Raw genomic sequence first — 18,207 nt, forward strand, 5'->3', positions numbered from 1 at the left:
AAAAAATTAATATAGTGAGAATCAAACCCTCGATCGTCCTAATTTACACAAAACTTTTGCAAACATCAAAGTATTTGAATCAACTATTTATCTGCAAAACAAATCTGTCATAAGTTGGAACAGAGAAAGAAAAGTTTCTTACCTTTATTCTTTTTACATTTGTCCTTCTCCAATCTCAAACTTTTTGGATTTTGCGTTTTCAGAAAACTATGATGATGGACTTTGGGATTTCCTTTTGCTTTTTCCCCTTTTTGTGGTATGCTATGTATTGTTCAAATGTATCCGGAGCTAGGATTGAACTACTTTACCAGTGCTTATAAATGAATTGATCAATGGGATATTATTGAATATTGGTTGGTAGTGAGATTATTGCCTGCGATTGGAATATTCATAATTTTTGGGATATTGTGGTGCATCATTTGTCCATTAATTGACTAAACGGAAATGACCAGTGTTGCAACAATTGCCAAATGTGCCAAAATCTATTTGCCATATTGAGACATAATTAATGCAAGGAGATATGAAAATGCAAATTATTTGAGTCATAACCAATAATGGATTGAAAAATCGCTCAAAATGTGCCTCGCATTTTATTAAACAAAATTTTTCGTTTTTCACTTTTAAAATGATAACTTTACATCTCTTGTAAAATTAAGTCTATAAAATTTGAACTCAACTTAAGTGTTCGACCACATTTTATCCTAAACCCATCATATGACCTATACGTTGTCTTGTTTTAAGGGTAAAAAGATTAGATCCTATTTATAGTTAAATAAATGATCTGATCCATATTTATTTTTGTCCCTAAAATGGTAGAATATGACCCCAATAGTATTTTTTTTCCTTAAAAAAAAGTGAGATTTGACACAATCTACGTTCATTTTTGTCACTAAAAAAAAGTGATATTTGATCTTTTGTACATAAAAAATGACTGCAATGAGGGTCACATGGTGATTTCAAGTTAAAAAGAGATAAAAAACTTAAGTTGGGATAAATTTTGTTAATTTGAATTTATAAAGGATGTAAAGTTAACATTTTAAAAATAAAGGACAAAAAAATTTTATTAATGAAATATGAGGGACATTTTGAATGGTTTTTTTTCATAATGGACACATGAAACACAAATATATAGTCTTACATTTACACAAATATATAGTCATTTCTTCCATTCGATTAGTGTAGATTTAGTAAAAGCATAATTTCTTATTAAAAGGTAACATTATAATCGTTGTGTCCAATAAACAAAAGTTTTGAAGATTTCGGAGAACCATTTTGTTAAATATTTCACCAAAAAAACTAGATCAATTATCATTGTTCAGTTCTGCACTTCTATTTTATTTTCCCCCCCAAGTTTCATAGCTTGTAGTTTTCACTGGTGTGGTGTTGCTGCTTCATTCCATTGCAATTATTCTCATTTAGTCAAATTTCCAAAAGTATAATATAATGGCTGCTCCTAGTCTCCTAGATACTCCTTAATGAGCATCTTTATATTCATTACTTTCCTTATATTCAGATAATTTTCCAAAATAGTCACATTTAAAAAAAAAAAATAGTTCCTCGCCCTGTAAAGCACTTGCTAGAAAAACCTTTGGCCACTAAAAAACAAATCAGTTAATAAATTAAAATCTATTCTTAATTAAAGGTAAAGTGTGGCACAACTTGCACATCCAAAGAAGCTTTGGGTTAGACTCTAACTATTTTTAATATTTTCTCGTCATTTACTAATACCAAATCTTCCAATAAACTTTATTTGTAATTTAGTAGAATAATAAATTTGGTAAGAAATGAATATCAGTTCAAGCCAAATATGGTAATTGAAAATTAACGTGCTGGAAAATCGGGAGAGGCACGTCGGGAACATATATATTGGAAGTGTACTAGCGCAGCTTAGCTCACTAGATCTTAAAGAAAGTTCAAGAAAATTTTTTCAAAGGTTAGTAGAGTTTTTCAATGATGGTTCCATTTTAGCTCTTGAATTATGTAAAGAACTAGTTTTTTCTTTTTTACTCACAGGCAAATATCTCAACGCCTGTTACTCTTTCCCCCGTTCTTGTCAATTTCATGATGGAGCGTTCATATTTTGGTAAGTCTTATATTTCAAGAATTTGTACGCGATCATGGTATTTAGATGCCTTCATTTGTGTTTTGTCTTACATAAGCTGCATTCAGATGTGGGGTTCATGGAACGTGATCCTAAATTGTTTTCTCGATTTAAGGGAGGGAGAGCGTAACTGTTAAAAGAGTAAACGAGGAAGGGGAAAAAGTATGAAATTCAAATTAAAAATCTCATGATCATCTAACTAATATCCTTGTTACTGTATCTGAGTAACTAAACGTTTCTGCTTTAAAACACGGCTGCATGATTTTTGTGGATGAACATAGCCCGCATCCGAGCCATACCTTCTTTTTTTTTTTTTTTTTTTCGGAGGGAGGGAGTATTCGAGCCATCGGGCAAATCGAACCTGACTAATTCCCTCGGCCTGAAAGGAGAGGCCCCTTTTCCTCGAACACGTTAATCCTGGGATTCGATCCCTGGTAGAAAAGATGGACAATGATCGCTGAGGAGCTTCCATGACCATACGAGCTGATCAGGTGGGGCGCATCGAGCCATAACTGAGGTGGTTCGATTTGGGCAATCGATTTCAATTTCAAAGTTTTTCTAGCTAAAGCACTTAGTTCCATGGTATAGAAAAGTATTTTATGAAATGACACAGTTACCGTCTCCAGAATACTTTCAACCTTTGACTAGTAAAGAGCACGATTGTCATTTCATAAGAAATCTGCTATGAAACTAAAATTTTAGCTGTGTCAATGTCATTTGCTCTACTCGTTTTGTAGAAGCATGCTGACGAGAGACTCACTTATCCTGATTGGAAGAAGGATAAGTGAAACTAAATTTGTTTGGGAGAGGTGCTCTTGATCTAGTGGTCAAGATTGAAACTCCAGAATTTAAAGATTTCGAGTTCAAATCTCATTCTATCTCTTTATTTTTTTTAAATCTCACTTCTTTCTTGTCAAAAAAAAAAAGAGAAAGAAACTATATTTATTTTCTTTCACGTGCCAATCCTACTATGGACTTACCTCACAATAAAGGCATCATACACTTGAAAAGCCGAATTCTATTATGAGATATTGTTTGGATAGGAAGTTATTTGAAATAATTATTGTAATATTTTTTGTGACGTGATGTATGTGATATAAAAAGACGATTGAAAATTATGTATATAATACAAGCAAAATAAAATCTGAAATTTTTATTTGAAAATCTTGCAATCCAAACAATCCTAGTACTGTCTACTATATGTTGGTCCATGATAGGAACTCTGAAGTAGGATTCACTTGTGCAGCTAGTTCGGTTATGACTTATGAGACGCTCTCCACTGAACCATAGTCCGCAGCAAAAAAAAGTCTTTAAGGTGTGAATCACTTTTGGAGCCAATTTTTTTACCAGTCATATTTAGGCATGGCCATGGTTCCATTTGGAACCGGGAACCGGATCGGGACCGGACCGTTTGGAACCGGACCAGAACCGGAACCAGAACCGTGGAACCAGAACCGTAGTAGAACCTTGGATAAAGGTTCCGGTTCTGGTTCTTTAAAAAATAGAACCAGAACCAGAACCGCCGGTTCCAGAACCGTTAAAAAAATTAAAAATAATTAATATAAAAAATAATAAAAGTAGAGACATCATGATGATCATCATGATCCACCACAACCTTTTGACCAAGCTCTCAACGGATCCAAGAGGAAAAAATTGCAAAGAAGGGCTCGGAAGAAAAAGCTTGTATTCGAAGAGAAAAAGGGAGCTTCTTCAAATTTTGCTCTCGGGGGCTCCTGACTTGCACAGAGGTCCTCGGGCTCTCAACGGAAGAAAGAAACAACCATACGGAACTGGAACCGGAACCAGAACCATAAGGAATCGAAATCAGAACTATGCGGTTCTGGTTCTACCTCTTTGAAGAACCAGAACCGCCGGTTCTGGAACCAGAACCATCTTATATGGTGCGATTCTGGTTCTACCTCTTTGAAAAACCAGAACCGGCGGTTCTGGAACCAGAACCGTTGGTTCTGGAACCGTGGCCATGCCTAGTCATATTATCCACTAGACCCGTAGACCGCGATTTATTAAAAAATATATATATTCTTGAAGTAGGGTCCACTTGTGAAGCCAATTTTTTTATGACTCACTTCCACTAAGTGCGACCTAATACAGAAAGAAAATCTTTTGATGCCTAAGCGTTATGAATATCATATTCATTGACCATTGTATTGTTTTCACTCCAAGTTTCTTTTGGATACAAATGTCATTTCCGTATGTTTTATTGATTTTTTTTTTCTAATTTGGATCACTGTTATTTGACTCTTGCCATTTTTTGTGTTAAATTTGAAAACTTTCAATCTAGTTAAAATGATATGGAAGCTTTATAAATTCAATAGATCATCCAAATACTTGTTTAAAATAATTTGATTTTGCTAACTTAATTTAATTCTTTATTACTAATAAACTACTCCCTCCGTCACATATATTTAGTCATGTTTGGAGATATGTGTTTTTTATGCATAATACACTCCACCAAAAAGATTTTTCTTTTGTTCTACTTTTGCTCTTAATCATGTGCCGCTCAAAGTAAAAAGTAGAAAACAATCTCATCACGTTTGCCTTTATGCATCATTAATGAAGGTCATAAAGGGAATTTCAGAGTATAAAGTAGTTAGATATGTCAAATATGACAAATATTTTGGGACAGCCAAAAAAGGAAAATATGCTATTTTCAATGGGACGGAGGGAGTAATAATTAATGTATGAAGTTTTTATACACTATCAATATAGAGGTTTCATTTGAATTAGTTGTTTTTGGGGGTGTTTTTGAAATATTTTACTGTACCAGTATATATGAAAATTTTTTACTGTAGATATGTTTTATGTTATGTTTTTGGAGGCATTTTAGGAATATAATTTGGGGTAATTTTTAAAATTAAATTAATTTTATGTTACTTTTTAAAAATTAATACTACCACCCACAACCACAACCACCACCGCCACCATCCCTACTCATCACTGCCATCACCCCCTCCCTCCTCCTCGCTCTTCCCTTTCTCTCTTCCTTTTCCCCTTCCCTTCTCTTCATGCCATCTCCTGGCCCTCCCCTTTCTTCTTGATCTGGTCGATATTAGATCCAGATCAAGGCCTTTGGTCGCGGCCACATTGCGACCAAAAAGTTGCAACCTTTTGATCACAATCTGGCCGCAACCAGAGGCCTTGATCTGGATATGGTTTCGACCAAATCAAGGTGGGAGGGGACGACTGGGAGGTGTGGAAGGGCCAGGATGGTGGGGGGAGGGGAGGGGAGGGGAGGAGGAAGAGGGAGGGGTGATGGTAGTGATGGGTGGTGAGTGATGGTGATAGGTGAAAAATATTGTAGAACTTTTTTTTATTTTTGTGTATTTTTGTGAGTTAGTTTTGATATATTGTATGGATGATGTGTTTTTTGAGTTGTTTTTTTTGTTTGTGTATTATTGTAACATTATATTTGCACAACTAGTTTTTGAAAAATAGGCCAATCCAAACGGAGCTAGAGTTTTTTATACTACCAGTTATAGACCTATGTCATCTGTGCAAAATCTAAATTTCAAATTTGAAATTAGATGGCATGATATATATCCGATACCGCACATGCATGTTTACTTAATTGCTCTAAGCATGACACAAAGTATTTCTTCTTGCATCTTGTTTGACACTAGCATCGTAAGGCAAATGGCTAGGTTTTTTGAGTTTGATTTGCAACTACACTACTAAGCAAGAATACATTCCTTAGATATTTGATTTAGAGATATATAACTTAATAATAATAATTTTTTAATAACATAAAAATGCAATAGTTGAATACTAATTTAGCCAAATTGAATATTCAAATTGCATACATGTCAATTCTATGTCCCCTTGATTTGCTTCTATTCGGTCCTCGTACCTATTTGTAAACAAAAAGGTATAGTTGTGACTCTCTGGTAGTGTGTGTTTTCCCTTTTTTTAGAGTGCATATGAATATATTTTGGGACATTGTTACTTCTTTTGAGTGGACAAATATTATCACATAATCCAATTTTGTAAATAAAAAATGTTAAAATTTTTAATTAAATGTCTCATTTTAGATAGTAAAAAGAGGAAAAAAAATGTTATTAAGTAATAGAACTTGAATTATTTATGACTAAAATGCAGTAGATGTTGTTAACTCACCAATAACTTAACATTTGACACATATAGAAAAGATAGAGATGCATAGGAGGGTAAACTTGACCCCTATAATTTAGTCGACGACGAGACCTTAGTTTAGTGGCGAAGGTTAAAACTTCAAGACTCAGAGATCCTAAGTTTAAATCCCTTTCTCCTTTTTTGCTTCTTAAATCTTTGTCTATCCTTGCTAGGTTTTTACTATAAAGAAACTTTAATTATTTATTTTCTTTCATGTGCCAATCCTACAAATGACCACACCACACAATAAAGGCATGATGTGCTTATAAGATCGAATTCTATTATGAAATGATGTCCACTGGACCCTGGTCCGTGATAGGAAATGTAGGATCTACTTATGGCCCAATTATATTATGGGGCGCTAATCCACTGGATCACGGTCCATAATAAAAAATGCCCTAAGGTGTGAATCACTTTTGATGCCGATGTTGTTATGGATCATTGTTCATTAGGCTACAGTCCATAACAAAGATTCCTTTTTTTTTTTTAAAAGTGCAGAAAAAATTCTTAAAATAAGGCCCACTTCTGAAACCAATTTTGCTATAAACCACTGTCCACTGGAGGGCAACCTAATATCTATGCATTGAAATTAGGACTTAGTAACCAGTCAATCGGGTTTCAGGTCAATGGATTCGATTAATTAATTTGGGGTCAAATCAGATTACGTGATAAATATGTCATAAATATATATTAATGATATGCAATCAAAATAATACATGAAATTTTCCCTTGAATTGCTAGTTATTTGATGGGTTTGGGTTTAGTGCAAAAGGACTTTAGTTAAATAATTTTAAAAGTTACAAGTAGAAATGTAAATGTAGTAGGTTAATTTTACACTTAGTTAAAACTATAACGGGGTCAAAATACAATTACGAAATTGTTTCAAAGCATTCAAAGCTTATAAATATCAAACCTAATTCCTACTTGCTATTCTCCTTGCTGCGGCAGTCACTGACTTTCTTTTTTCATTTTTGTTTTTACCTTATTTCTTTCCCTTCTTCTTTCTCTAGACTAGACCATAATTCTTTTATTACACAATAAACTCACATGAAAACTCTCTCTCTTCTTCATTATTCTCTTTTTCCATCCTCTCTCTTCTTTTCCCTTCTTTGCTCTTTTATTTTTTTAGGCCTATTGATTGCGAGTATTTCAAGAACTTAGTTGCATGAGAAGTGGGCATAGAGAAATTAGATAATGAAAATTTCTCCTAATCTGGATTTGTCAATTCATTTTAGACTAGTTTTTAGCTGTGTTTTTAAACTCGGACCAGACCGGCTGATCCGATTGCTCGAACCAAAAACCGGTCAAATGTCCAGCCCAAATTATTCTAAAAAATCATATGTATAAAAACTTGGTCAAATATGATAAAAAATCGGGTTTGACCGGCAAATCGAAAGAACCGGTATGAAAAAACGGGTTGACGCCTAAGTGTTACGAATATCATGTTCATTGACCATTATTTTGTTTGCACTCCCTCCAATTTTCTTATAGATACAAATGTTAGTTTGAAGGGTAAAGTACATAAAACCCCCCTGTGGATAAGGAAATTGACACGAAACCTCCTCATTGTTTAGAAACTCCCACTTAACCCTCCTGTGCTTTGGACTTGTTTGGATTTTACCTGCTAACCGGCTGGGGAGCTAGCGAGTGATATTTACGCGACTTAATGGTAACTTGTGTCTAGCAGAAACTCATTTCATTCCAATTTTGTCCTCCATGTCTCTTCCAAGCTTGCACCCACCATAGTTGTAGATCTGCAAATGAAAATTTTCGACAGAGATACAAAACGAAGACCCAAAAACCCCTTTTCCTCCAACACCTCAACATATTTCCCCAAATACTCCAAATCCCCAAAAAAATAGGCATCATCATTCACGTCGATAATCTTACATCAAAATTGAGTTTTACACAGGGCGGCGGCCATGAACAACACGACGACTCTGTTGTTGGGGGTTGTTCTCCTGATGTCAAATTCCTACGCGAATAATGATGCCGCCACGGCCATGGACATCCGGAGGACTAACATTGAGGTTGCCATAGAAGAGATGCAGAGGGCAAACTACTTCACATTCGTGATGCTCCTCAGAATGGCCCCTCCAGACCTGATGATGATTCTGGAGGGTGGCAACCTCACCTTCTTCATGCCCAACGACAAGACGCTCTCCCAGGACAGCAACATCGTAAATCTCGCGGCACCGGCCAATCACACCACCACCCCTTCTTCTCTCGCCCATTTCTTGCTCCGCCATTCCATTCCATCCCCGCTGCTCTTCGAATACCTCCAACATTTCCCCGCGGGTTCCACGGTCCCGACCTCCGAGCCCGACCTGGTGCTTAGGATCACCAACCACGGGAGGAGGAGCTTCTTTCTCAACAACGTCAGAGTCAGCAGCCCCGACATCTGCACTCGAGGATCCTCCATTAGATGCCACGGCATCGATGGAGTCATCCAACCTAATTCAGTGCCTCCTCCACCCGCTGCAGATCATGATTGCCGCCCCCCAATTCCAAATGCTAATAATAATAATAATAATAATAATAATGCAACAAGTCCTCCTCCCGCCCTGCAGCCCGCTCCCCAACACCTCAACATCTGTGAAATTCATTCTCAATTGAAAACATTCTTCCAGCCCCAAGGCACAGGGAAAGTCAATCACAGTTGATGGATCCAAGCTGACATTCTTCAAAGGCTTTCCCAGACTTAAAGAATTGACTCATTGCATATGTAACTTTTCACATATTATATATGAGGGTATTTTTGGTATTTCATATTATTATCGGCTCATCAGCCGGTTAGCAGGTAAAATCCAAACAAGTCCAAAGCACAGGGGGGTTAAGTGAGAGTTTCTAAACAATGAGGAAGTTTCGTGTCAATTTTCTTAACCACAAGGGGGTTTTATGTACTTTACCCTAGTTTGAATCACGAAATATACACTATTTATTTTTCTTGTAATTTTAAAGGACCATTCCTATTCATCTATGATTCAACCGTGACTGCTGACACCACTCAATGTTGCTTTTAGTAGGTAAGCTCATTTAGAACCACATGATTTACAAAAGAGCCTAGCCTTGATTAAAGAATTTTATCCACTTAAGTTATGAGTCTCATTATAGTGCCGAATTAGGTAATGGAGAAAACCAATTGTTACTCACTTCATAAACATTCACCATTAGGTAATATCAATCTTCCTTTAAAGACTATCGATTTTACAATTTTGGATACTTTATTCCTTTTATTGATTTTGGATAGTAGTTGACAGTCGGAAAACACCTACTGGGCACTTGAGAATTTACCTTAAACCATTGTAAGTAGAAATCTGCATATTATGCACGCATAAGCAAATTATGTATCGCAATTATGCATGGACAAGTCTCCAATAAGCAAACAGATTTTTATTACAACAAGCAACAAGTTCTTGATAACTTTTTCTCGCATTATTATTTGTTCTCTCTTTCTCTCCCATAAATATCAAAAACTATGTGAAAATGTGTACTGTTACTACAAGTAGGGAAGACACAGTGGCCACATGCTTTCTCTTCAAAAACTCAATATTCATATAAGCCTGTTATCCTTTTGATCTTTTAGACTGGTTTTAATTTCTTTTTGGAAAATTATTGTTTGATGTTCTAGATTGCTTTATTTTTTGGGATAATTTCAGAAACCTCCCTTGAGGTTTCTGACAATTTCACTCAGCTCCCTCCAATTTTAAAAAATTACATTGACCTTCCTTACTTTTACTATTTAAGTAACATTATAGGCCCATTAGGCTATAATTATATTTAAGTATCCTAAAATACCCTTATGCAATATCATAACATCAAAAGACAGTGAAAAAAAAGGTTTAGGGATCAATTTAACCAAAAAAAAAGTAACAAACACTTTTATCCAAAATTACTACACTTCCATGATAATTATAAACCTAAAACCTCATCAACCATTCAAGCAAACTCCAATTTAATTCCCAAATTCTATCAAATTTGGTATCACTGAAATCCCAAATTTTACCAAAATCGCACTCCAACTCAATCCCAAAATGTTATCAATTTCGGCATCATCAAAATCCCAAACTCTACCCGAATCACTTTACAAATAGACCATAACCACCACCACCAACTAAAATACCTTCAAAAGCTTCTCGCCCTAAATTAACACTACATTTTGTCTATTGGCTAATCTTACACCTCAAATTATGAACCCAACACCTATTGTATATCACCTTCCTTGAACAGAAGACCTGGCCAACCACTATTGATGTCTTTGCCAAGAGCAATCCCATACTCCAATAGCGTTAGGAACAGAGAAACTAATCTTTATGACAAACCACCACCAATACTTGTAAATCAAACAAAAATGAAACTAAATGAAAATATTAGATTCTAGTGTGTAATAGACATAATAGCATAACCCAGTGTCACCCCTTTTTCTCTTCCAACCGTAGCCCATTAATTTCATTTTTTTCCTCTCTATCACAACCATCTTCATCATCTCCATCTAATTTGACCATGAAATTTTCATTTGCTCCCTCAATTTGTAATTTTGGAAATTTTGATTCTTTAATATATGCAAATTATAATACGAGAAGAAATAAACAAAGGGGCCAATAGTTAAGTACTACAGAAAGAGAGAAATAGACAAGAAATAAACACTTCGGGTATGTTTGCGTGGTGGTGTAGTTGATGGGTGGGAGAGACTGTGGGGTTATAGGTAGGAAGGAGAGAATCATAAGAGATAGAAAAAAAGGGAGAGAAAGAGAAAAGAAACTGTTGTTAATTAATGTAGGGTTGGGAAAGATGACGAATTGTTGCAGGTTTTTATATTTTCTTTTACTCTTGGTTTGGCTTTTGTATCCCACATATGTGGTAAATTATCTATTAAATAGAGGGTATTGTAGTCATTTTATTGAACCAATGGAGGTTAGTGTAATTTTTTAAAATTGGGGGGAGCTAAGTGAAATTGTTAGAAACCTCAAGGGATGTTCCTGAAATTATCCCTTATTTTTTCCCTGGATTTTTCATTTTTAATCAAAAGCCACAAATGACTTGTTTTTGGGACTTTCATTTTGAACATTTCCAAAATCAAATTTTACCCAAATTTTACTTAGCCCTTAACAAGTTAGTTGCAGCTGAGCTGCCTAACTCTAAGAAGTAAAAAAGCGTCGTAGTCCTCTTTGTCAACCTATGGGCTACTCAGATCACGACCGAGGGGTGCGCATTCCTGTAATTAATGCTTTTTAATCTGAAGGAGTAGTGGCATTTAGGCATTATTTCTCTTCTGATTAGGCGAGCGACGAAGAGATAAGGGAAAAGCAAGGTGACAAACAAGTAGAAGATCATTTAGATGACTTTTCTGATAATCTCTCATATTAGATTTTAAAAGAGGGCTACTTCCTGGAAGAAAGAGTTGGTTACGTTTCCTTCACTTTTCGGTGGGAAGCAGCATTGAGTTCCACCAAATCTTTAATTTATTGAATTTAACCTGGCTGTAACTGATAGAAATCGGAAAAAAAAAATAGGGTTTCTTCATTTTTTTTGGGTTTTTTGATGCTTTTTTTTTTAATTTTCTTTAATTTTTCTAGATGTGAATTTGACACTCATATATATTCTAGGATTCATTTTTTACCTTCAAAATAATTCGGATAAGTGTACTTGTTCTTATGAATTTTTTTTTTCTAATATAAATTACGATCTTAATTTTTATAGTTTGTCATATAAGTCTTGTTGATTTATATAAACTCACTAAATTTTTATTTAAAATTCTGAAACACATTAGGTTATATAAAATTAAAATATGGGTCAATCTTTTTTTTAACCCTTGCATCCCTTCCAACAACCTTCCTACCTTTAACTACTCGTTACAGGATTCTAACTCTGGATCTAATAGTAGAGAAGATTCTAAAAACTGTCCCCTGACCTCTAAATATAAGTTAATACTGTATACACTAACTAGATATATACGTGCCACCTATGCAAAATATATATATATATATATATATATATATATATATTGATGGTTTAGAAGTAGGTAGCATGCATTCATATCCATAAATGCACATTGTCAGTATATGTAAGATTACTCATTCATTTGGTTTTTTCATACCACATCCATAAGTGGATTCAAAAGTTCTGACTATACATTCATTCATCCAATTTCAAATCAATTCTATCTAGCCATGAATTGTATCTTGAAATTGTTAGCTTAAATAAATGGAAAGAATTTGATCCAATTTAGGACGCATGGTCCAAAGAGCTTTGACCATAAAAACATTTGGTCATATAAGCATTTGGTCATTATTAAACTAAACTATTGAAAATAAGAAATAAACTTTTGGTCATTATAAGATACCATATATAAGCTTTTGATCATTATTAAACTATTGAAAGTAAGATACCATATATTATACATGTATCACACAGACTAGCACACATTAAGCAAAAAAAAGTCACAAATAATTAATCACTTCTGCCATTCCTTATCTCTCCCTCCTTTCCTAGAAATTTCACATAAGAAATAGGAAAATATCCTTTATTTTCTTGTTTCAACTAATGCAAATCCATTTTTCATACAAGTAAAATTTACCAAAGAAATACATCATAATTCCTCTGGGAAAAAAAAATTTCCCTAACAAAAAGACAAAATTTTGTTTACTAACAAAATGTTTCACTTATCCTTGCCATTCTTTTCTTTGTAGAAGGAATTCAGGACCATTTACACTTCTGTCTATGTGTAATGCCCATCTACAAGTGCGTATGATCTCAAGCAAAAGAAGCTGCCTCAAAACAATGACCCGTGTAAGCCAAAAATGAGCTAAGTGAACACTGAAACCGACGCAAACAGTGACGTGTAAGAAAAAAGAGCTAAGTGAACACTGAAGAGTGAAGAAGGAAAGATAGCATGCAATGCAACTCTTTACTCTCGAGTGCTGATCCATCGATCAAGTGAGCTGATCACCGCGCGCCTTTGGTGCTATAAGACAAACTTGTTCAATAGTGGCTGTAACCTCCACCACTATGTAGCTTTGCAAAAACTTCTCCGTCGGCAAAAATACAATCTCACCATCTCTTCATTTTCTCACAATGCTGATGCTGCTTTAGCCCCTTTTCTCTCAAAACAATTCCAAGAAGTTCACTGATTTCGATTTCTGCATCTATTTCTGTTATTATTATTATTATTTTTTTTTTGCATGCAAGGCATAAATGATACAATACAATACAAACCATATTTTTTTCCTTTTGTTTCAGGATAATCTGGTGGATCTTGGTTGAATCTGTTCAGGACATTTTGTTTTTCTAGGGAATTTCGTAAGTTTTGGTGCTAATATTTGGTGATCATTCTTAATTTTGGTGTTTTTTAGACTGATTGTTAAGCAATGTGTTTTGTTTTGAGACTATTTTTTGGGGTTGGGAAGCATTCTATGCGAAACTTGTACTAACTCTGTTTTGTACAGATTTTGCTTGTTACTGTGTTGGGATTTCGCAAGTTTGGGCACTAATTTCTTGTGTACAACCTCTCTTTTTTTTTTTTTTTTTTGGTTTTGTTTCAGGAATCGGGGCGGCTCTTGATTGAATCTGTTCAGAATCCTTCTGTTTTTCTTGGGAATTTTGTAAGTGTCGGTGCTAATTTGTGGTGATGTTTCTATTTCTTTTAAGTGTATGTTAGGCATTATGGCTTTGTATCGGAACCATCTTTTGCGGGTTAAAGGACCATTCTTTGCTAAAATTGTACCGTCTCTTTCTTGATTTTGTTTTGATTCTGCTTGTTACTGTGTGAGCAAACGTTACTTTGCGGGTCTCACTATTGTTGTCGATTTGGTCGTTGATTGGTAAATATTTGTGTAATTTGGGATCCATTTTCAGTAGCTTCCTCTTGATTTTCGTAGGTTCAGTGATTTTGGGATACTGATCCATTTCTGTAGTTGATCCAATAGATTAATTGATTGGTGTGTGGTTGGTCTATGATTTAGCATGAATAAGTTTTTACAGTCTTCTTAGTGATGGCAGACGTGTAAGGGGCTTTTGAAGTTTAAAGTTTTTGGATTTTTTGTTATTGTTTTTAATTTTTTCTTTAGGATGGGTAAGCAAGAATTTTAATATCGTCATTATGGCGCCATGGCACAATGAAAGAGGTTTGAATCTTTAGTATTGTCGAGTGGAGCACATCTTTTTGGATTTCTTGTTTTATTTTTACTTTTTTTGAGATGCAAGTTTTCTTTAAGGCTTAGTTTTGGAGTTTATGAAGGAAGAGAAGAGAAAAGAAAAGAAAAGATAGCTTAGGAAAGAAAGGAAGAGAAGGGAAAAGATGCATATTTCGTTTGGGAGTTTAATGAAAGAAAAGAAAAGAAACATCTTTCTCTTATTTGAGAGTTGGAGAGATATGGAAAGAAAGGATTTTATGAGAATACAACTTTACATATTTGCCCTTTTTATTTGTTATTCAAAGTCCAAAAATTAGCTTTCTTGTTCCCATAAATAGAATATTTGGACAAGACAAATTTCTAAAACAATTGCATATGCTTTTCCACAAGGTGAATAATACAACAAATTTCTTGCTGGACTTCGATTCTCTTGCATGCATGTAAATCGCCTCAAGTCCTTGTAGTATCTTTTAGGTATTCTTGACATATGATTTTGATATTGACCGGAAATGCCATTATACATGTTTCAGCTAGTGTTTTTGCTAAGCTGAAACTCAAGTTTATCACTAAATATTCGATTATCTCAATCTTCACTTCTTCACCACTTGATCCATCCTAATGTTTATAAAATTTTATTTGTTGATGGTTAATGCACTGACAAGCATGACGTTTGGCATTTAATATTGAAAGTTTTCATCATTTGATCTTTTTTTTTTGTTTTTTTTAAAGAAAAATCATTCCAATAAACGTATTTGAGAGTCAAATATCAAATAAGAACTTGGGACTCTCAAATAGCCAATACGTTCGGGGGAGCCTGGGGACTTTGGCTCAACTCCAGAGTAACCACATCCCAAACAGCCACACGTATTTGAGAGTCCTTACCAAAGTTCTGGCACTCTAATGCTCTAAGTTTTTCATCAACCATCTGAATTTCAAGAAGACCAATACAATACCAATTATTGTAATTTACATGCTGCATTACTATTTGAAGTAATTACTGAATAACTAATGCCCAGTAGTACATATACTAACGCGAGCATCTTCAAGAGTAGAAAATGGCAATGCATACTCTGCAGCACCAGGCACAGATTCAAGCTTTGCCTGAGCACCTAGTGCAAGTACCAACCTGGCTGCCCAAGCACAAAAAAACTAACAATTTAGTACAGTCCAATTCATTCATCCACACCGCTACCTTTGCCAGGAACATATAAACATAGATAAAATATTTTGTTTATGGACTCTGTGTTGATCATTTTACACTTTGAAGCTTACACAGGCAAATAAACAAACAGAATGTATGCATTTAAATTTCATATTCATGTATCACCACTGAAACTTACATGTACCATAACCATACAAGATATAATCACAAATCAATAATATAAAGATCAAGATTTCCTGCAGGCAAGAATTTTATACAGAAAATGAACAAAAAAATTTAGAATATAAACAATAACAATCTACACAAAAAAATGCCTTTTCCATAATTTTCTAAAGAAGATTGAGCAAAGAAAGAAAGAAAGAAAAGATTGAGTCAAAGAAATACCTGTTATTGAATTGTGGGTGTTGAACGGAAGAAAGCCAGGTGAATCCAGTTGGAAGTATTGAAAGTAAGAGCTGAGAAAATGATGAATCGGTGGTTTTACAAATGACCTTTAGGATATATTGGGAATAATAAATTTTTGTATCAGCTTTTAAGGGACAAAAATGTCATATTAAAAATACCTTTTGCCGCCCAGCAAGTTTCCGTCCATTTCTTCCCACTTTTGGGTGGAAAAATTTTCACCAATTGGAAGGGGTCCTATCCGTTCATTTCCTTTCTCTTCTGTCCATGTTAAAACTCTCAAACGAAGGAAATGGTACGGCTTTCTCTGGTCACTTTTTTTTCTGTCCTTTTCTCTCCATCCAAAGGAAGCACATAAATGAGGATTTTGAAATCGCTGTTATCTTGCCATGGCGCGCACACGAGAATTTTGAAGTTTGCGCTATGCCATCATGGTGTGAAGACGAGTATTTCAAAATCACCGTTATGGCGCCATGGCATGATGAAAGAAGTTTGGATCTTTACTATCATCGAGTTTGCAATTAGCTCCTTCGCGAGTCAATGGGGTCCACCTTTTTTTTTTTTTTTTCCCCTTTACGGCTATATATCTGCCTATATTGTGAATTATAGGAACATGTTTTTGGAAATGACATACTATATTGTAGCGGCCAATTTTTTTACTATTGCTTTTAATCCTTTGTCTATCTTTAGTCAATTTCATTGTGCGTGCTGCCTTTATTTATATATTCCCAAAAGTAATATTTTCACCAAAAAAAATGCATATATGAATATATTTTTGAAGGAAATCTTTTCATGAAATTGCATTTAAGAGTACATTTTTTGAAGCAAATCTTTTCATGAATGTATCTTCAAAGTCATTGACTTTCCACTTTTGAACACAACAATATTGTTGACAATGTTGTAATATGTAATTTACATTCCTTCTATTGGCTAATCAGTGTTTTGGTAGTAAAGACTTGCATACTCCCTAGAGCTGAAATTGCATATTGTTAGTTTTTTTTTTTTTTTTTAAATGGGAGGTTTTCTTTAAGGCAGGCAAGTAAGAATTCTTAAATCGCCATTTTGGCATTATGGTGTGGTGAAAGAGGTCCAGATCCTAGGGTCGTCAAGTGTGCAATTGGCTCCTTAATGAGTAATTGGAGTCCATCTGTTTTTACCTATATCGTAATATATCTACCTATATTTTTTGAAAATGGCACACCATCTTCGCATCCACGTTGTGTTAATTGCCATTTTTAATTACTTGTCCGCTTTGTTGAATTTCATTGCGCGTCGCCCTTATTTACATATTCCCAAACATACTGCTTTCACAAAAATATTGCATTTTTTATCATCTTTTCATGAAATCGTATTATTAGTCATTGTTTTCCCACTGACCTTTGTTACTTTGTGACCTTTTTCCCTTTTGTTTAAAAGAAACTTCGCTGCTTTGCAATCCCTATGAAAAGGAAGAAAGGCGATGGAGAAATTTTGTTGGATCTACTTTCAGTAATTGATAGGGCTCTGTCCATCCTAATTAGATTCACCTAGTTTTGTTGCAAAAATCTCTTAATGCTTGTAATGTGAAATGCTGATTCTATGTTTGTTCTCATTCAAGGTGTAAGTGTTACTACTATTCATATGATTATATGCTATCCATCTTAATTCATCACAAGGAATGAATAGTAGCATTTCTGTAGGACTACATATTTTGTGTGCATTAAGCTGTTTAGAGATATGGTCTGATATGTTTTTGAGTTCCTGCTCAGAAGCTGAATTTGCTTTTGGCAGTGATGAGAAGTCCTCGAAGGATGTCTGACATTGGGCGACTTGCTGGGCATGAGAGTCATCATCATTATAAGAGATTTCAGCCCTATCACAAGCGCTCTAAGCTAGATGTCTCCAATGGTGCAGTAGCTAACATGGGCAAAGAGAAAAATGCCCTATCACAGGAGAAAAATGCCCACTTTGAAAACATGGGCAAAGATCAAAATAGTCGTGGGCAGTTCAGTGGAGATGAAACGATCATGGCAGCACATGCTTTAGTGGACCTGAGTAGTGCTAAATCTTCACTTGGAACAGATGTTGCTGGATCCAGATTGTCAAAGTTGAACTCCATAGCAGGTTTCTCTCCCTTTCCTCAGTCGAATAGTTCGCGGAACATGGCCTCTGGTGGATGTCCTGAAGTTGGTAGTCGCAGCCACGTGCTCAAGTCCATCCAGCTGTTTGAGGAGCAATACATGAAGCTTTTGCAAGAACAGAGCACAAAAGGCAAGAAAAAA

At 34.9% G+C, this 18,207-nt stretch overlaps 2 protein-coding genes across 3 annotated transcripts; one reads left to right on the top strand and one right to left on the bottom strand.

Moving 5' to 3' along the window:
• Window positions 1-7,795: 7,795 nt before the first annotated feature.
• LOC140005007 (uncharacterized) lies at window positions 7,796-9,103 on the top strand. The gene has a single exon (XM_072045078.1). It carries the CDS (start codon window positions 8,173-8,175, stop codon window positions 8,911-8,913), a length of 741 nt encoding a protein of 246 aa, XP_071901179.1. The 5' UTR covers window positions 7,796-8,172; the 3' UTR covers window positions 8,914-9,103.
• Window positions 9,104-15,168: 6,065 nt separating this feature from the next.
• Window positions 15,169-16,419, bottom strand: LOC140005008 (uncharacterized). 2 transcript variants are annotated; one of them, XM_072045079.1, is made up of 4 exons: window positions 16,108-16,419; window positions 15,929-15,999; window positions 15,415-15,512; window positions 15,169-15,307 (listed from the first exon to the last, which is right to left on the bottom strand). In XM_072045079.1, exons 1-4 carry the CDS (start codon window positions 16,134-16,136, stop codon window positions 15,170-15,172), a joined length of 336 nt encoding a protein of 111 aa, XP_071901180.1. In that variant the 5' UTR covers window positions 16,137-16,419; the 3' UTR covers window position 15,169. The 2 variants fall into 2 exon arrangements, with proteins under 2 accessions (XP_071901180.1, XP_071901181.1); XM_072045080.1 differs by lacking the exon at window positions 15,169-15,307 and having other exon boundaries at window positions 15,339-15,512.
• Between the last annotated feature and the right edge of the window lie 1,788 nt (window positions 16,420-18,207).

The sequence above is a fragment of the Coffea arabica genome, chromosome 4c (genome assembly GCF_036785885.1).
Source record: "Coffea arabica cultivar ET-39 chromosome 4c, Coffea Arabica ET-39 HiFi, whole genome shotgun sequence".
In the NCBI taxonomy this organism is placed as follows: Eukaryota; Viridiplantae; Streptophyta; class Magnoliopsida; order Gentianales; family Rubiaceae; genus Coffea; species Coffea arabica.